Raw genomic sequence first — 20,550 nt, forward strand, 5'->3', positions numbered from 1 at the left:
TAAACACACACACACACACACTCACCACTGGTGCCCCCACGCTCTAAACACACACACTCACCACTGGTGCCCCCACGCTCTACACACACACACACACTCACCACTGGTGCCCCCACGCTCTACACACACACTGGGACGAGGTCATTTTACATTTTCAAAGTTTGGGAGTTGATATATTTATGATGTGAAGGTGAAGAGAGATGTTGCTGTTCAGTGGTAGAATCAATCATCACCCACACTTGCACACACATACTGTACATCACAAGATCTGACAGGTTTTTTATTTATTTTTTAAATAGAGGGTTTTTATTGATGGTTTACTTTCAAGATACGTTTGAAGAAATTGTGGTAATTACTGTTTAATATAAGACTTATTATAAGACTAAATATAAGACTTCCGTTAGATTTGCATTGCATATGAAATGGTTGTAAACATCATAGAGGCGTGAATAGGAGCTCTAAGATATTGAAAGATCCAAAAGATCCTCAACCACATTCCATCCCACTCATCCACCCACTTATTCACACATACAAGCACACACTCTCACACTCTCTTTCTCTCTCTCTTTCTCTGTCTCTCTCTCTAACACACACACACAAACACACACACAATGATCAACAGCAGAAATAAAATTAAAAAAAAAACCTAGACTATTGTGTTTTGTGATGTTGTCCAGCATCTAAACTCGATTTATCCTCAGTGCAGAGTAAAGATCTGTTTCTGGAAACTGTCTTCTGTAAGTAAAAATGCTGGGAGAACTGGCCAATAAATGAACAGAACAAAATTAAGCCAACAATGCCAACAACCCTGGCAAGCCAGCAGCCGTTTGCATAAGGACATACGTTAAGTTAACAACACCATAAATAATATGTGGTTACTTAGAAAAATGACTGATCCAGGGTGGGATGGTATTGCCCCATAACCCTCAATCCAGATTGTAGAAAAATAACACTTAAGTTGGAGCTCCTGATCCAAATGATTCTGGAGTGAAATGTGCTCCTGAGTAGCCTGCCGGGTGGTGGTGGCACTTTTTGGTAGCAGCAGCATCTAACTGTGCCTGGTGGTGTTGCGCTCTCGGTAGTGGAAGAGGCTGGTGGTGTCCAGGTCACTGGAGTACTTCACTGCTTCGGCAAACAGCTTGACCACCTGTGAAGCCAAATGAACATTCAAAAGAAGAAACTGCAGAGTGGAGCGGTGAGTGCTGCTCACACCTCTGACACGAGCAGCACCGGAGTGACCGCACGACAGACCTGGAAGTTGGTGATGAGGGGCACCCCGTGGTCCACAGCCATGCGGCGGATTATGAAGTTGTCCTTGATGAAACGTGTGTTGTTGTTGGGGAGGTTCACCACCAGGTCAATGTCACCCTCATTGATGAGCCTGAAACAAACAATGGAGAGGTCAATTTACCTTTAACAAATGAAAATAACAATATCCCCCTCACAAAAAGCATGATAACTTTTTGGAGTTTGTACCAGAACTCTATCAGTAAACACTTGGCCTGCCAACTAAACTCTTGATGCCATCATTCCTGTAATTGAGACCCTGTCAGATTGTTTGAGGCATTAGCGAGAAGGCCAAAGCAAACCAGAACAGCATGTCTGCAGCAGTGGCAAAACAAAGATGTACAGTATAGGGGGGCCTAAATCCTCTATCAGCAAACACGGCTCTGGTGCCTTTGTTGATCAGACAACTCTCCATTTTCAGGGCTGGATAGAGACGTGCCCAGGGAAGTTATCGCCACTCAGATCTCACAACTAAGATATGAACATATTTGTATTTCAAGTTTAGCTTGATGGTGTAATTTATCAAAAAGTCAATATATTCCTGAGCTGTCGACCAATCCAGGAGGGAACTCACCTGTTGATGCTGGGGAGAGTGCTATTGTTCTCATCTTGTGTTGGCCAGGCCACTGGAGTGGTGGGCACATCGTTGGCATTGAGCCAGGCGGAGGTGCCCTCAGTGGCATAAAGCTGAGGAATGAGCAGCCATATAAGCTCATCTTAATAGTCACGTAAAATACATTAATGTCATTTAAGGGCTCAACAGGGCCTGACTGCAAATATTACTTACTGTTTAACGTTTATTTCAGGGGTAGGGTAGGGTGTATATGAACATATTCAATCAATAGCAAACAATACACTGATCAAAAAAAGGTGAGACCACGTGTCACTGTGTGTGCACGTGTGTGATTAAGAGGATTCTGAATACTTAAGTGATTAGATGCCTCCTTACCTTGAAACCGTCCTCGTTCAGCTGGTGTGCGGTGGACAGGAAGTTGGGTCTGAAAGAATGCTGTGAGAGTGGGAAGATAAGCGTTAGAGGTGTGAGAGAGAGAGAGAGCGCGCTGGGGAGGGGAGGGCCTGAGGGACAGGTCTGGGACGGAGAGCGGCTGCATGTCTGCCCTCCTGGTCTCAGCAGCCCTGGGATCAATAGCCAAAGCTGGGTGTTCACGGCAGCTTTACCGCAGCTGTGTAATTACCACTGAGAGGCATAATGGGACACCCCAACCCTACGGCATAGCCATTACACCGAGTATGTGTGTGTGTGTGTGTGTGTGTGTTTAGGGAGTGCTTGTTTCCAATTGGAATTTCATGCTGTCTTGTGCACCTGAAAGTCGATTAGAGAAAAAGTGTGGTGTTACAAGCACACAATGACCCCCCAACCGGATAATGGATTTCCACACTGACACGTTGATTGGAAATAGCATAGGGAGGGGGGGGGGGGGGGTAATGTTTTGGTGACAGCATAAAATGTGAAACATAAAGGGTTCCGCATAAGCAAAAGTGTTTTAAGAGTAGCACTTTACTTGCTCAGAGTCTTTTCACTCTGGGTAAAAATGTTCAACAAATTGACTTCTTCCTGCAGCATTCAGGTGAATCCTCGTTACAGCCCACTAGAGAAAAACAAAGCCTACAGGCTTTAACAAATGACAAGTCTCTGTGTGCCTAGAGCATTCTAAATCTCAGCCAGTAAGGAGGCAGATGAACTGGTTTGACAATAGACATGGACAGGTTACAGTATCTTTGAGAATTACAGCTATATGTCTCCTTTCCCAAGTCCCCCTGTACACACACACACACACACACACACACACACACACACACACACAAACACACAGTATGTTCTCATTCTGGTAATTGACCCAATTATTGATGCAAGACAGGGTGTTAAACAGTATTCACCCGCTGTAGATGAGCACCATCAATTACCTTAGCAAACGCTCCAAACAAATTAAAGTGCAAACATATCCACGCTCAGTCACAGGCTGACGAAGGATGGAAACACATTTCATACTACAGGTGCTTGAAGCAGGTAATGAAGTACGTTATGAGATGCACGCATCAATAACAATGAGGAGCATGTGCTTCTTCATGCGAGTAAACACAAGTAAATCACACTGCATGCAGATTGCTTAAAGGTTAACCAAGTGAGAAATAACAAGGCATAGTGTTTATACTATGTGTGATGTGCATGGGTAGGTGGGTACAGTGTATAATTTTGTCATGAATAAATACAAATCCTTCACTGCAGAAGATTCAGTAGAAGATATTCAGGCTATTCAGGAGTAGCTGTAAAATCTGTCTGAGCATCAGTGTGTGCCAACAGGATGCGCTTTAACTAGCGTCTACTCCACAACTCTGGCCCTGATTGAACTGAACCCATCAGGACTGGACCCATCAGCCCTGGCAGCTTAACATCCGCTTAAGCCTAAGGGTCTCCAACGCTGCACTTGAAGCTAGCTGAACGCTCCTGTCTCGCCAGTGCTGAACATGAGTAATGTAGGGCTAGTGTACAAAAGTGGGGGAAGAACTCCTGTCAGCTTCCATCTGCTCTAGAAAGCATGCACAATCTGGGTGAGGGGAATGTCATAACAGTGTGTGTGTGTGAGAGAGATACAGAGATAGAGCTAACGCGAGAGAGAAAGAGAAAAAGAGAGAGAGAGAAAAAGAGAGAGAGAAAAAGAGAGAGAGAGAGAAAAGAGAGAGAGAGAGAGAGAGAGAGAGAGAGAGAGAGAGAGAGAGAGAGAGAGAGAAAGAAATATAGAGCCGATAGGCACTGCAGATCTCTAGCTCTTGCCTCAGCACATGTCAGCCTGATCTAAAAGGCCAGCCTGTTTCAGTGTACTCTCTCTGTGAGCTCTAAAAGGTCTGCTCCACTCATGCTCCTACTCCAGGCCTCATCCTCCACACCTCCGACTCTAAGACCCAGGCAGACTGAACAGGCCCGCGTTAGTTCAACACAGACGCTACTGTAGGTCAATGTCTTCATGCACTATTAAGATGTTCTTTTCTCATCTCCACAGGTAGAATCAACCATTATTCATCTAAAAAGTTGAAAAGACACATGCTGCGCTACATGCTAGCCAAAGGAAAAGAACACCGCACTGCGTACCTGGATGCCTATGAGGATTCCCTTTTGCGGGAGCTTGAATCCAGTAGAGAGCATGGCCTTCAGGAAAGCGGAGTAGATGTTTGGTCCGAAGCAAGCCACCTGTGCAGATCCACAAGAGGAAGCTTCTTTACTGTTTAATACTTTATGACAGACAGTATCAATGAAAAGATATGAGTAAGGTTTAATGTCAGTGTGCATTAAAAGCAGAGGGCTAGAAGTAGCCATTTTCTACATATCCATTGAAAAGATTTTTTTTTTTTTTTTTTCAGATAAGTGGAAGTAAAAGCCTACAGGAGTGAACTTGTTTTCAGGACACAGACGAGCGCCAGAGAAAAAAAGAGCATAAAACAGATAAAAAAATAAACATTACAGGGGCAAAACACGATGCTTCCTCCTCACTGTTTGTCCTCCAGGCTTGTTTCTATGGTTTTCAGGTTGCCAGGGAGAGCAGGTGGGGGAAATGGTGTGGAAATGTAAAAAAAAAAAAAAAAAAAAAAAACTGCCTTTGTGTTTTTCTTTTTTTCTCCCTAGTCTCATAAGTATAAGTATATATACTCTTTTGATCCCGTGAGGGAAATTTGCTCTCTGCATTTATCCCAATCCGTGAATTAGTGAAAGACACTCAGCACACAGTGAACACACAGTGAGGTGAAGCACACACTAATCCCGGCGCAGTGAGCTGCCTGCAACAACAGCGGCGCTCGGGGAGCAGTGAGGGGTTAGGTGCCTTGCATAAGGGCACTTCAGCCGGTTACAAGTCCGAAGCGCTAACCAGTAGGCCACAGGGAGACAGGAGGACACAAACACCTGCTTCAACTGATGTTTCTCTCTCTTGATGTGGGAGAGAGAGAGGAAGGCCACTGGCGAGTTCCTCCTACCTCTCCCTCGCGGTGGTGCCCAGGGGGATTGAGCAGGGAACTGCAGAGCTCCTGAGCCCTGCTGGAGCGACACTCTCCCCCGGCCAACTCACACCCCCTCACACACGCCACAGCGTCAGCTCATTTAGCTAATGAGTTATTAACAGCGTGTTTGTTATTTATGATGATGCTTCATTCACATAGACCAAAGAGATTAGCTTGTGACTGTATGCAGATATTCATCTCAAACGTATGTATACTGTAGTTAATGGGAGTCTTTTGCATGGCATTCATGGAGTGTGCTTTGTGAGTAGGGAGTGCATGTGTGTGTCACAGAAAGACAGTGTGTGTGTGTGTGTGTGTGTGTGTGTGTGTGTGTGTGTGTGTGTGTGTGTGAGATTGAGTGAGAGAGAAAAAAAGAGTCTGTGTGTGTGTTTGGGTGTGTGTGTGTATAAGCGTGTGTGAGTGATTGAGAGAGAGAGAGAGAGAGAAAGTGTGTGTGTGCGTATTTGGGGGTGTGCTGGACCTCTCCAGTGGAGGCCATCTCACAGCGCAGGACAGGGTCAGCATCCCTGAGGCGGGGCCAGGAGAACATGGGAGCCTGGATAGGCGAGAGAAAAAAAAAAGAAAGGTTATTTGAAGACTTTATCTGGATAAAGTCAGGAAGATCAGTGAAGTCTTTTCAGGACAGGGGATGCGATCTTCACACTGTGAGCGACTTGTTTGCAGAGAATAATAATTGAGCGGAATATGTCCAGTTGATGTTTGAAACTCGGCTTTCATAAGATACCTGTGAGGCATGCGAGACCCTGAACATAACCCAGTTTGACAAAGAAATCTCTATCACACCGCTGCCACCTACAGGATAGATCCCCAGAAACAAGACAAGCCGCTCGGCAAACTAGAAGGAAGTTTCACAGCCCTGATATCTTACTCTCTAGATTAACAAGGAAAGAGACGGGGAGGACACAAACACCTGCTTCAACTGATGTTTGCAAAACTAGCCGGGCACCCCAGAGAGAGAGAGAGTAGAGACAGACGGCGCGGGGAGTCGAGAGAGAGTCCAAAAACGAAGACGCACAGAAAGCCGAAATGAGAGAAGAAAAGGGAGAGGAGAAGGAAGGCGTCTGATGAGTTATATCAGCGCTGATGCCTTATCAGGCTGTTTGATATTCCGCATTGTTAGGAGCGGGCCATCACTCCACTGCAGCGTGAAGGAGAGCGAGAGAGACACGGGAGAGAGAAGAGAGAGAGAGAGAGACACGGGAGAGAGGAGAGAGAGAGAGAGACACGGGAGAGGAGAGAGAGAGAGAGAGAGAGAGAGAGACACGGGAGAGAGGAGAGAGAGAGAGAGAGAGAGACACGGGAGAGAGGAGAGAGAGAGAGAGAGAGAGAGATACGGGAGAGAGGAGAGAGAGAGACACGGGAGAGAGGAGAGAGATGGAAGACTGCCAGGGTGGTGGAGAGAGCAGCGTCTTCCTCTTCTCACTGCGCAGCGGTTCAACAGGGCCGGGGTGTCCAGGGAAACCTATTGAAATATGAATCCCATCACTCCACCCATCAGGGCTAATTAGCTGAGACTGTTTGCGGTCTGTGATGTAGCAGTAGTCCACATGAAGTGTAGCAGCTTGTGAACATCAGAGGTTTCACAGGGTTTCCATTTGTACTGTCATTAATCCATTTTCCCAAAAAACACAGATTAAGATGGCACAGGGAATTGTTTCAGACCTGGAGATGAATTTGTCTGATATTTAACTTGAAGCAATAATGAAGGCTCCATGTTGATTTAAATAAATGCTGTTTAATATTATTGCAAGATGGTAAGTGACAGAAAAGCACCGCAGGCACTGCTGCTAAATCATACATGCATATGCACTCATGTCATACTCTGAAACCACAGAGCCTGCTAACTGCATAATATCACGCTCTGCCCATTTCAGAGGCGCGCTACCTGTGCAGAGGGAAGTTATTGTGGGAGATTAGAGCCGTGGGGGAGGTGGGGACCCTTGATGCCAAGCCTGAGGCAGAGTGGGGGGAGTTGGACGCATCCTTGAAGCGATGCAATCAGGCCTGGTTGAGGCGGGCAAGCGGCAGCATGCTAATGCGCCAGCAGAGCCCAGTCAGCTGGGGGAGTAAACACAAGCACTCCTAATTAATCCACTGGCTGAGCCGTGGGTGGAGAGTTTTTATTTTCCATTTCTTTTTCCTTTATTCACGTCCTTTCCTTTCTTTTTCCTTTTTCTCCTCCTGACAATGTGTGAGAGTCTTGGGGTGGGGGGGGGGGAGGGTGCAACTTGACAGGATAGACTGATTATGACCTCTGCCCAGTTACCGTTTCCAACCCAGAGCGCGCTGCGATGGCCAACCGTGTGTGGCTCCACTCGGACGGATACAGATGCATTATTAACGCTCCTTGCCTCTGGAAATGCCCACTGCAGCCGGCAGACAGAGCCAAGTGGTTGGACGCAGCCGTTCATACGGTCCTCTATAGGAAGATGATGGCTGCCATGGTAACCGGGGCCTGCTGGGGGCCCCTGGGGGTCAGTGCATACATAACGCGGGGGAAAAACTGCGGCGCAACGAGCAAGCGCTTGACTAGGACCAATCATATTTGACGCTTCCAGCAGGCTGGCTATAGAAAAGTCAGTGCACAAAATCTATGCACCTGCAGTTTCAAACGAGGCACAGGTGTGTGTGCATGTGTGTGTGTAAGAGAGAGAAAGTGCCAAGAGTGTGTGTATGTGAGTGGTGCTGGCTAAAAATGGACCATCCCCAGTGAGCATGAAATGGCGACGTGTGAATGGAAGTAACGAGCATCTTCGATCAAGCGAACATGTGACCACTCGGTGCCCTCTGAGCCGTTGCATCACGCCACGTTCCAAGCTCTGCCTTGACGCTGGAAACTTCATTTAGCCATATTGTTGTGGAGGAACTACAGGAAAACTTTCAAAAGGGACTGGATAAAGACAAAAAAGCCCTTAGAAATATTCCTTCAGACCACAAATGAACACAAAGAAAGGCAGAGGAAGGAGAGAGAAGAACGCACGAGACAACATCCTGTTGGAGAAGCTCTACGCCACAGATCTAACGCAACTCAACACCAGGGGGCCTCCAGCTACTAGGAGCGCATGGACCAAGTTGTCTCAGGGTGGAACCAATAAAGATTCAGCTTGAGCCTCCCCTCCATAAGAAAACCTAACATAATTATGGCCCCTATGTAATGAATCACATCTATTGATTTCTTTAGTAGCCATGACGGGGGGTGGGCAATAAAAATGCACCATTACAGGTTATCCTTCCACACTACAAATAAAAAAAAAGAATAGAAAACAAATAGTACACACCAGGCTTTGAAACAGAATCCTCCTACAATTAAAAGGAGCTGGTTGTCAATATCCCTGCACTACTATAGAATGGTGGTTATTGTTTGTTCAAACATCAAACATAACTGATATTTCTTTCATCTCAACTGCGTCCTTCATATAAGAATTACAATTAGCATCTTGTGTAAGGCTCTCTGTTGTAGGTAATGAATATTTGTAAATTAAATGAATATTCTGCTTTCAACTTTTACTAAAATTACTTTAAACAAAAGTATGTGAAATGCAATTAACCTGAGCTGATCAGACATTGTCCAAAGGTAATTAGATTATCACTTAGTCAGAGTTAGAAACACTCCATTTCCAGTGTTAGTCGTAGTCAGAAACACTCCATTTCCAAAAGCAAATTACACAGTACTTAAGTTTTTCTTCTGTTTATGTCTGGATGAGCACTGATTCCACATGTTTTCTCGTTCCAAAAACAAAGCCTCCAAACCACCTAAGGCTGACTGTGCCTGTGCCCGCCAGAAATGATGGCAGATCCACGTGCATTTTTTGGGTGGAGATGCGGTGTGCTCAGTGTTTTGCTGCATAGCGCTTAGTATTCCCCGCCACATCTCAGCTGGGTATTTAAAAGTTGGAGAGTGGCAGGAGATGGGGATTATTCCTGCATGATTGCCTGCTCATCACAGACATTGTGCGGCAACTCCTTTGTAATTATACAGGAAATGACTTTAGGAGAGGAGAGACACTGCTCCAGCGCTGAGCGGCTCACCGACGCCATGTTCCAGATCCTTCTCCGTCAGGCCGTGATTGAGCCACTGTCTCCCATCCGATGTGGGTGATGTACGCGGCAGTTCATTTCACACAAGCGACGCACAGGGACGCGCCACGCTCACTCATCCGTAATGACTACTGGAGTCGCCGACCAAACACCGTGTGTGAGGGCATGTGTGTGTGGGCATGTGTGTGTGTGTGGTCTCCATTATTACAGAGAATATTACAGACATGAATGGGTTAGTTTCCACAGAACACCACCACAAATGTACCCTATATTAACAAATGTGCAATCCACAGGCTACACAAATACAGTAACTATGGTATACTAACTGCAGAGGGACAATAGCAAAGGAATGCTTTCTAAAACACAACTAAGCATACAAAAGACTACATTACACAGCATATGAAATAGGCATATTATATGCATCTACTACTGACTGAATCTGATATCCGTTTATGGACATACACGCACATGGACACATACACACCTTGATACCGACATAGTCCACAGGTATGATGGGGTTCTCCAGGGAGGGCAGACGGGACTCATCAAGAGGCTCGCCCACCATGACGCGCGTGGCCACGTTGATGAAGTCGACGCCGATGGTCTTGGACACAAAGGGGAAGGAGCGCGAGGCTCGCAGGTTGCATTCAATAACCTAATAAACAAACAAACAAATAAACAGACAAACAAAGAAATCTGAGAGCACTTTAGCTAGCCTGAGAAAATGACCCCCCTTGCAAAGACACAATTCCCACTCATCTCAAATCAGAAAAAAATCTGCTTCAAATTCAATCAAGACCAATCATCATCAACTCAAAACTGAAAGAAAAAAAGTTTTAATCAAGATTTAAGAATCTAACACCAATCAAGCCAGCAAGCCTGAAACACTTTATTTTAACCAGGAGGGAGCTTTTCCTGGATGGAAATAAGTGCACACTTACTCTTTCATGGCACACAGCATTCTCTGATGTCAGAGCATATGGCATTTGTAAAGCTGACTATGCAGGCCGAGAGGCCCTCTGCAAAGTGTATCAAAATAGTATTTCCACCCGAGCACTACAGGCGGATAGAGCCATCCATCAGTAATGACCGGGGTGGCTATTCAATCTGCATTTCAGTGTCATAACTTACCATGACATCATTGCCTTTCACCAGAAATTGAGTGTTAAACGGCCCTGAAATTTCAAATGCCTTGGCAATTTTCCGGGTAGCAGTCTTAATCTGAAAATTACCAAAGAAAATATATATTAAGAGAAGGAGACCACTCGCCAGAAGCCATAATTCAGCACGACACCAGTGCTTATGCTCGGCACTCCCACTGACGCCACCAACATCTCTCAGGATTATGGATATGCTGCCACACCAGAGAAACTGGGTGAGGAGATGGCAATCTCATGACAAACAGATGGGGCGAAATGTTTACTGGAGCCCAGGAAAACAGACCTCAGACCTCCCTTTGCCCAGCCAAACTCCACAAGCTAACCGGGCCCAAGCACACAGCCACCCTCTTCTCAGAGCTTTGGAAAGGCTTATCTTCTTATATGTTTGGCCTATATGTGTAAAAGAGCTGCAAAATATGACATCATTGGACAATAGCACAATTATATCATGGCCTGGCACTTGTGTGGCTTAAAAACGCTGATTCAGTGCGAGGGTATGCAACATGGCTGTCCCTGCTTGAGGTGCATGAGCTGAGGTTTGTGATGAGAGGAGAGATGAGAGGAGGCAGTACGAGTCTGAAGGGACGTCACACACCTTCTCCAGCGCCCCCTGGCTGATGCTCTGAGTGGGCAGCATCAGGGTGGCATCTCCTGAGTGGACACCTGCGTCCTCCACGTGCTCCGTGATGGCATGGACCAGCACCTGTATACAAACAAACACACACACACACACACAATATGACCTTATATCAGCTTGTGTCTCAATTAGCATACAAGCGACAGGCAGTGTTTCCCCTTTAAACTCCTGAAACAAAACACAGAGCGTGGTGCAGACAGGAGCAGCAGCGATCCATGGCGCTCAATGTCATTAGCAGCCTTGAACACCACTCATTAGCCCAGTGCCATGAATATGGATAAGGGACACGGCGCGGGCCGACCCTGACTATGCGATATTAATCATGACGGGGAGAGAGGAGACGACTACGGCGGGAGAATTACACAAATAGCACAAAAACAAGAGCCAGTCCGCAAACAAGTCTCGGCGACAGCAACTTTGGAAGGACCTTGCTGAATGCGCTGCCTCAGGCTAGGTTCAAATGCTAACATGAAAGGTTTAAAAAACAGAGAGGGAGAAATTTAAAAAAAAACAAGTATACTTGAGATGACTCACTCCAGACACACGGGACTGAGTAGAATACAAGAGAGAGAAAGTTTAGTTGAGTGGGCTTTGGTCGTTCTTTCCTGGGTCCAGACCAGATTTGGTTCACAGGCACAACATGTAAATCAGTATATTTACAACCTTGTTGGGTGTCGACACACATATGCTGGAACCCTTGGCTTTTGAAAATGAATTGAAAATGTAAATGAAAATAAGTGCTCAGCAGACAAAATAAATCATATAATATCAAATACATTGTGTCAAAATGTTGTTAAAATTATGGGGTAAGGTGATTCTTTTGTTATGGTCCAAGGATTCAGGAGTGCGCACAATCAAGCCATATTCAGTCTGCAAATACTAAAAGCAACTACAACTGCAATGCCTAATGAGCTCATTACAATAAGGTGGTTTACCTTTGAGCAGGGCCACTGAGCTGGTCTCTGTGTGATTCAAACACTATAATACAGCCGATTCTCTTTTTTATGCATATGTAACAAAAAGTGTCATCTTCCATCAGATACCACATATTCAAAATCAAGTGTTCCAGACTCTGCTTTCAAAAGATTCCAATTTTAATGGGCTCGGTTTGATGGGTCTTTATCTGATAATTCTCCAATTGCTATAATCATTTTACAGCTCTAAAGTGGTCTGTGAAGCGACAAGGTGAGAATACACTTTCCTCTGCGGCTTTCTGTAAGAATATAAATGGCAGAAATGCATGCTCTACTGCATCAGTGTGCAGGAGATGATGATGAGGCTTCACAGCTGCCAGATGAGGAGCCACTGCTCCATTCTTCATGTTGTTTAAAGTGAATGGGATCAGCACAGGTAACAGCATTTAAGAGATACTGATTGGACATAAAAAGGTACAAGATCACCAACGCTCTGCCAAGCTAATACCAATAGAACTAGATGTACCGCAGAGCGGTACAAAATATGACCGCCGCCCAGTCCAGCACATGTTTTCCACAAAAATAAGTCACGCTGAAAGGCATATATGATTCTAACTGTCTCACTGAATTGCATTATGCACACTCAATTCTCACTGGTATCTGCTAGACAACAAGTACCAAAACATGATTAGTTCATAGATTTCACATGTAATATACATTTTATACAACCCCACCCCCATCTTGCCTGTTCATAATTCTGAGAAATTCTTGAATTGTGTGCATGTGTGCGTGTACATGTTTATGTTTATGTGTGTGTGGGTGTGTGGGTGGGTGTGTGTGCGTGCATGTGCATGTGCTTGTGTGTTTGCCTGTTTATGTGCCTGTGTGTGTGCATGTGCATGCATGCGTATATATGTCTACTGTGTGAGTATGTGTCATACGTAGGATTACTGTGAATGTTTGTGTGTGCGTGTGTATCTGTTTATGCACATGTGTGCATATGGAATGGGTTTACATGACCCCTGGAGGCAAACATACGCAAAAAATTGGTCATCCTAGGCCCTACGGTTCTCAAGATATTCACAGAAAACTGTGTCTGCCCTACCCTCCTTTCGGGGGGTCCAGTCCAGCGGGGGGGCTACAGATCAAAACGAAAAGCGATGGTTCCATGCTATCCATGTGGGGTTACATGCCCACCAAGTTTCGTGTACCCCGGTCTTACAGTGTCCCGGGAATCCTTGTTGGTGTACGGTCACTAAATGTACACATAAATTATTTTATTGTAAGGCCCCCCATGAACGAAAGTCCACGAAACTTGGCATGCATTCGGAGGGTGTCATAATGATCCTACACTTTCAATTTCGTGCAGTTTTGACCATGTCAGCCAGAGATATTGTGATGAAAACACCTAATTTTTTGCTTTTTAATTTTTAACTAGGTGGCGCTATACATGAAATAAGTGGTAATAGGATAGGTTGACATGCCCCCTAAGACCAACATACAAAAAAAAGGTGGACCTCCTAGGCCCTACGGTTCTCGAGATATTCACAGAAAACTATCTCCGGCCACCTACAGGCCAGTTGGTGTATAGTAACATAAATTAATTTATTGTGTGGCCCCCCATGAACGGAATTCCACGAAACTTGGCGTGCATTCAGAGGGTGTCATAATGATCCTACACTTCCAATTTCATGCAGTTTTGACTATGTTAGGTCACAGATACCTGCGATTACAACACCTCATTTTTACTTTTTTGTGTTTAACTAGGTGGCGCTATACATGAAATGAGTGGTTATGGAATGGGTTGACATGGCCCTTTGAGATCAACATACAAAAAAAAAATGGTCCTCCTAAACCCTACGGTTCTCGAGATATTCACAGAAAACTGTGTCTGCCCTACCCTCCTTTCGGGGGGTCCAGTCCAGCGGGGGGGCTACAGATCAAAACGAAAAGCGATGGTTCCATGCTATCCATGTGGGGTTACATGCCCACCAAGTTTCGTGTACCCCGGTCTTACAGTGTCCCGGGAATCCTTGACGGAAATTTGGACATGCGAAAAAGAAAAAAAAAAAATTCTGACTAAACCTATATGACCGCCGCTTTGCTGCGCGGCGGTCATAATAAGGTGGGGTGACAGATCTGGGGTCACATCCAACACACTAGTTACATTGTTATTTTGTAAAATATAAATGGCTGTCAAAGCACTTTCAGCTGGTTTGTATGAAATTGGTCCAGAACTGAAGATCAATTGATGGATAGACACACCAATTTGTCACACATATCAATGGAGGCTGGCAGGGCCCACTCACCTTCCCAGTTTTGGCCACAGCGTCCACCTCGACCTCTCTGGCTCCTCTGATGAACTTGGTGATGACCACAGGGTGCTCCTGCAGGGACAGGAGGGAGAGAGGGACAGAACAATTATCAACACTGGCAGGACATCAAGCACAACACACACCTATGTAAGTGGTAGCTGTTGCCTACTGGCTAGGGAACCAGACTTGTGGCTGAAAGGTGGCTGGTTTGACCCCTGACTAGTAGGAAAAGTATGGGCAGGGGGAGTGGTTGAACATGGCTCTCCCACATCCACATCCACGGCTGTGGTGCCCTTAAGCAAAGCATCTAAGCCCTAAGTACTCCCCGGGCTCCAGGTTTGTGTGTGTTCACTAAGCACAGATGGGTAAAATGCAGAAAAAGAATTTCTGTCGGGATCAATGACAGCATTTCTTTACCTATATTATAGGAATACTCTCTATAAACAACAAAACTACAACTATTTGCTTTAAATTTTGGTGGATGCCAAAATAAGTAGCTTTGTTGGTATCCACACATGATCGATGTGGATACAGACACAAGATTAAAACCTTGTCTTTGTCCACAAAGCGCTTTGACAAGGAACTATGTCAAAAGCATTAAAAAATGTAATATACTCAAATCGTGTATTGTCTCAAGGTCCCAAAACAGGATGAGAGGTTTTTTTGGCCAGACATTTCTGGGAACCATATAAATAAATAAAAAAAGGATCCATCTTGTTTTTCTACAGAGAGGTCCAATTCAGGTCAGCAACAAGAACAGCTAGTTCCAGGCCAAGGGGCACTGGCAGGGGATGTGTGGAGGGGTCAGGCTTATTAAAGCCCTCTCTAAGGGCACTGGGGCCGTGGAGAGCCGGGACCAGGAGGGGCGGTGCGGTGTGGTGTGGGGTGGGGTGGGGTGGGGGCGGGTGGAGGTCTGGAGAGGCCGTCTGTTGTGCCCTCAGGCTGGGGCACGGTGGATGTGCCAGGTGCGGTGGAGCCACGCGGTGAGGGTGCAGAGCTGGAGGGGAAGAGTAAACAATGCAAGCATGCCCCGGAGCCAGCACACAGACAGGAGTGCCAGCTAATGCTAATTGGCCACATATACACACACCGCAGAGTGTGTGTATGCCTCTATGTGTGTGTGTTTGTGGGGGGTCGGTCGGGTGTGGTGCTCATGTATGTCTATGTGTGTGCATGCCTATGTGTGTATGTCTGTCTGTGTCCCAGAGGTCCAATCTACTCTGTGGTTCTAACTTTTGATACACTGAATAATGTACACTGTACTGGTATGTGCTTAATGTTTATTCATATGTGGATTTGACACAGACTAAAGTGAGGAGGAGTGCAACACAAGCTAATAGCTAGAGGCAAGTTTTACTTTTCACATTACAAACAGGTTTTTAGGTGTGTAACAGTATATGAACTTGCAAGAAAATGCTAGAAGTTAACATCTATGTTTCAGACTTATAGTGAATGTTTTAAAAGGGAAAATACAACAACGGAATATTAAGCCAAAATAATTGGAGCTGTGGGTAGACTTACAAAATAGTCTACGCACATGCACATTCTTTTCTGTTTTGTGTATTGGTTGTATTGGTTCAAGATTGTATGGACAGTGACACACAAAACTGACGCTGTATGGTCTCAGATGTCGTTCCCAGACGTGCACCTCACCTGTGACACCTGAGCAGCCTCCTCCAGGAACCTCTTCATCTCCTCCTCTCCGTAGGCCACGTTCATAGCAGAGCCACTGTGTGAGATGGTGAGGGATGAGAGAGGGTAATCAGACAGTAGAATCTGATACTAAAGCTGGAGGCTAAATCTAGAGGGTTCCAAGTTCTCCTGTGTCTGGTGAAGAGTGGAACTCATTTACATAATTCAATCACGTAAAACTCGTCTGAAAAGAGACAAGGTCACAGAGCAATAGACTAACAGAGTAAGCAGAACGGTCCAACAGAAGAGCGTGTGTGTGTTTGTGCGTGCAAGTGTGTGTGTGTGTGTGTGTGTGTGTGTGTGTGTGTGGTGGGGGGGCTGAATGCAGCATTATTTGGGTCAGCTATTCCTGCAGGCTCTGCACAAATGAGTTTGGTTTCCGAGCACTCCGTCCTTAAAAAAGACCATTCTGGGCTAAAAGGGACGCTGACCGCTTGGCCTCCACCTGTTCTGCTAAGGAGCCCTGGGGTCGGGTGACGCAGAGCGCAGCAGACTAGTGCCCTCCAGTCACACCCCCCGCCCCCCACTCCAGCCCACACTAACACCACCCTAACTCCACCCACCCAAAGGGGACACAACAGGAGCAAAGGACCTACTTCCCCCTCACCCCTTCACTGGAGTGACCTCTGACTTCCCCTTTGCGCTTTTAGAGGGCCTTCCCCCTCACCACTTCACTGGAGTGACCTCTGACTTCCCCTTTGCGCTTTTAGAGGGCCTCCCTCACACATAGCTCACAACATCCAGGAGGCGTCCATTACCTACCAGCTGCGACAGAACATTTGAGAAATGACCACACTTATGGCATACATAAATGTCAGCTGACCCTAAACACAGTTCTCTTTGGAGCATACTGAGCAGCTGAGGAACACCAGGATGGAAGATTCTACCAGAGAGAGACATCAGTGGAGCTGCCCCCGGGCTTTCTGCGGTCACCGTCTCATGACAGTGTGCTGGTGAAGTGCCCCTCGATCTGGGGAGAAGTTGTGACTGGACTTGCTGTGAGAAAAGTGGCCTCTCTAGGAGGTGGTTCTTCCTGAAGCACTGCCCCCAGGCACAGCGCGGCAGAGCTGCATGACCTGCCACGACGCTGGAGGTTCAGATGAGCACAGGAGGCCAATGCTACCAGCCACCGCAGCTCAGCTCAGCACAGCTCTCTACGGAGCGGCCTGTGATCAGGGTACAGAAAGTCATCTGCACTGCCCAAGGTGCTGGCCGGCTTTAGAATACTAATCCATACTAATATATAAAACTAATATTTTTGGATGACATCCACTAAGCAACTTTTGCTTGTTTTTGTCATTCTGGTACAAAGGAGTGATTTTTTTTTCATCTGTTGTCTGAGATGTTCATTTCCTTCCCCTTAACGATCCCACTGAGTTTAAAAAACTATAAAGGTATAAAGGTGCTGATGCTGTTAGCAAATGCAGAAAGAATTAATCCCTAACAAATAAACTCAACTCAAACTAAAAGGGTCTCTTCCACACTAAAAAAGCCAAATTATCACTACAACACCAGAGGATGGATAATTACCGTCCAGACCTGGCAAATGGTGTAATTGCAGGGCTTTGCACACAGCTCTGGACATGAGGCAGTATGACTCTCAGAGCACGAGTCAGCTAAACTCGGTGGTCAGATTATGTTACATGGTGACGTCCAGGGTTTCAGGTTGCGCTTAGCCTCTGGACCTTATGGAGCTCTTGCCATTACACAACCACAGGCTTGTGCCAAGTGCAGCCATAACCAGTGTTTTCATTCATTCATTATAACAGAGCTCAGCAGACTGCCATGGATTGGAGACTTTTTTATCTTTACGTGTATTGCTAGGATAATGCCTGCAAATGCCTGCGTTTCTGGTATTGTCTCGGGTAGGCACAGCATTGTGAGGGGAACCAACAGAATTGACAGCGACATCCACCACAAACACTTGGGTCCCCTGGGGAAAGCAGGGCACATCTGCGGCTTGACTCTGAGCCAGCGTAGTGAGGAGAGGAGAGGAGAGGAGAGGAGAAGAGAGGAGAGCAGCGTCTCTAAGGCCAGGCCACTGCTGATGAGCTGCATCTCCTCCACTAGGAAGATTACAGAAGAGAGCAGCAGTGCTATTAAACAGGCAGACAAACAGAGCTCCATTCTCTTTGGACTTTTTTTTGGATTTGCCACCTCACACTCAGGCACTTTAAACTGCGATTGGTCTTGTAGGTAACATTAGTTAGTTAGTTAGTTAGAAACATTGATACATTCATTTGCATTTGTAAGTGAGTTAGCACTCATTTGATACACATTGAACACATATAGGTGTATTATGCATTAACATGCAGAGACATTAAGGACAGATAGATAGTATTGCACAACACCTCACCTCAGCACATAAGATGGCCGCAGCAGGCATGGGTAGCCAACCTTATTAGCAAAGGCGAAGGCATCCTCCTGCAAATTAGACATAAAATCTGCAATGAGTCAATGCATTTTTGGATAGTCCCTTTTCCCACAGCATATGTTTACATTACCAGGCCCAGCTAGAAACATCACACTCACCCCCACTCTTTAGGGAGTCCCGTGGTCCTCAGACTCAAACATATTGCAACACGAGTTTGAAGTTTGAGGATGGAGCACAGACAATCCAATTCACTGACTATGTGTGTCAGTGTGTGTGTCTCGCGGGGCCTGTGTGTGTGTGTGTGTGTGTGTGTGTGTGTGTGTGTGCGTGTGCGCATTTGTGTGTGTGTGTGTGTGTGAGAGAGTGTATAACACAACGTCATCCAGCACTCCTCATAACAAGCGTCCATCCCCTGCGGTCCTCATCAGACACATTTCGGCGTGCGAGCGGAGCGCACAGCCCACAAGTACACTGTAGCTCCAGGCTCACTGTGAGCCAGCTGGGCTTGCAACAGGAAGGCCGGAGCACAAACCATCAGCGGGAGACTGATAAACACCGCGCGCACAAACACTCGCATGCATGCGGCGCGCACGCGGCTTGCACGCGCGGACGCGCACGGGCCAGACACACACAATTAAAGACGACAACAAAGCGGCTGGAGTGGTGCTGAGAGCACTGAAGGCTGAGAGAGCAGAGCCTGACTCATCCACAGGGCTGCTTTGATGAGTTCCCCCCGCCGCCACCACCACCCCCCCCCCCCCCCCCCCCCACACACACATTGACTTGCTTTAGCCATTCTCCTTCATTCCAGTTTTATAAAATGGGCTTCTCTGTCTGACTGGTATGCGAAAACACGCACTCCTAACCGTGGAACATATTGTCATGTGTCTGGCGTCAGCTGCATTGCTTTAGCTAACGGTCTATATTAAGATGCAGATTGTGTGGTAATCTCCATGGAGAGAGAGAGAGAGAGAGAGAGAGAGAGAGAGAGAGCGCTAGAGAAAAGGAGGAAAAGAAGGCAAAAAGGAGGAAGAATAAGGGAGCTGTGTGTGTGGGGAGCGTGTCAGGATGGACTCTGGCCTCTGGCCTCGCACGTCCCACACACCTACTACACCTGCCTCTGGCACTAGCTCAATTCCCTCCCTACGCAGCAGCAAACAAACAAACAAATAAATAAAAACAAATAAATAAACAAAACAAAAAAACAATGAGGAACAACTAAGGCTGATGGGTGAGAGTGTGTCAACTTCCAGACAACACGTCCCCACACTTGTGATGTTTGGGGGGAGGCTGAGAGCACTTGAGCGCCGGGGGAGTTTGTGCCGTGGCTGTGGCTGAGCTTAAGAGCCGCTGGAGCCTGGGGACAGGAGAGGCGCCGCTGTGCCCCGAATCCAAATGAGACAGAGAAGCTTCTAGAAAACTCTCCCCCTCGCGCAGGGCACTCAGGTGACAGGAAAACAAAACGCACCTCCGTGTTAACAAATGGGCACAACATCTTTTGACTGGATCAGACGGAAATGGGACGGGAACAACAAATGGCAGCAGCTGGTGACAAAGTGAAAAACAGAACGCAGTCCACCATGGGAAACAGGGGAAGATAAAAGAACCATTCTGTAGTGCTGCCAACACTGCACTGCACTGAGAACAGACCAGGGCCCAAGCTAGCCTATAAAACAGAGCATTAAGTGCAGAAGCTGAGTAGACTTACAGGCAAGTTAAACTAAATGTGTCCCTACCTAAACTGTATCTGGATCAGTGTAAGTGCGTGTTGGTGGTGTGTCTTACCAGTGAGCTGAGGGCTCTCCAGGGAGCCTGGTGCACCCCGAGCTCATCAAGGATGGTGGAGAAGATGGAGCGCTCCTCAGCGCGGTCGATCTGGAGCGGGTTGGTGCCCAGGATCTTTATCCCGTTCAGGTGGAGCGGCATGGCCAGGTTGTTGGGGATCTGACCGCCCACAGACACAATGCAGCCGGTGCAGCCCTGAAGAAACCAGTGCAACATGAAGAGATCATGTCAGCTCAGCATAACGCCTTATCGTGGTCTAGGTTTGACAAGAGACAATAATCCACCCAAAAAAAACAAAAGCCATGTCTAGAACAAT

General features: G+C 46.5%; 1 protein-coding gene across 1 annotated transcript in view; it reads right to left on the bottom strand.

Annotated features, from left to right (window-relative positions):
- Positions 1–285: 285 nt before the first annotated feature.
- The window catches only part of cps1 (carbamoyl-phosphate synthase 1, mitochondrial), a 37,283-nt gene continuing 17,018 nt past the window's right edge, over positions 286–20,550 (bottom strand). Inside the window, exons 26-38 of the mRNA XM_042066904.1 lie at positions 20,235–20,429; positions 18,432–18,499; positions 16,037–16,112; positions 14,378–14,455; positions 11,113–11,220; positions 10,489–10,578; positions 9,842–10,012; positions 5,780–5,854; positions 4,397–4,495; positions 2,237–2,296; positions 1,862–1,974; positions 1,252–1,381; positions 286–1,147 (exon numbers count right to left, since the gene is read on the bottom strand). Of these exons, the coding sequence (XP_041922838.1) occupies positions 1,049–1,147; positions 1,252–1,381; positions 1,862–1,974; positions 2,237–2,296; positions 4,397–4,495; positions 5,780–5,854; positions 9,842–10,012; positions 10,489–10,578; positions 11,113–11,220; positions 14,378–14,455; positions 16,037–16,112; positions 18,432–18,499; positions 20,235–20,429 (1,362 nt within the window). The 3' untranslated portion in view covers positions 286–1,048. The remainder of the gene's footprint in view (positions 1,148–1,251; positions 1,382–1,861; positions 1,975–2,236; positions 2,297–4,396; positions 4,496–5,779; positions 5,855–9,841; positions 10,013–10,488; positions 10,579–11,112; positions 11,221–14,377; positions 14,456–16,036; positions 16,113–18,431; positions 18,500–20,234; positions 20,430–20,550) is intronic.

This window comes from Alosa sapidissima, chromosome 2 (assembly GCF_018492685.1).
Source record: "Alosa sapidissima isolate fAloSap1 chromosome 2, fAloSap1.pri, whole genome shotgun sequence".
NCBI lineage: Eukaryota > Metazoa > Chordata > Actinopteri > Clupeiformes > Clupeidae > Alosa > Alosa sapidissima.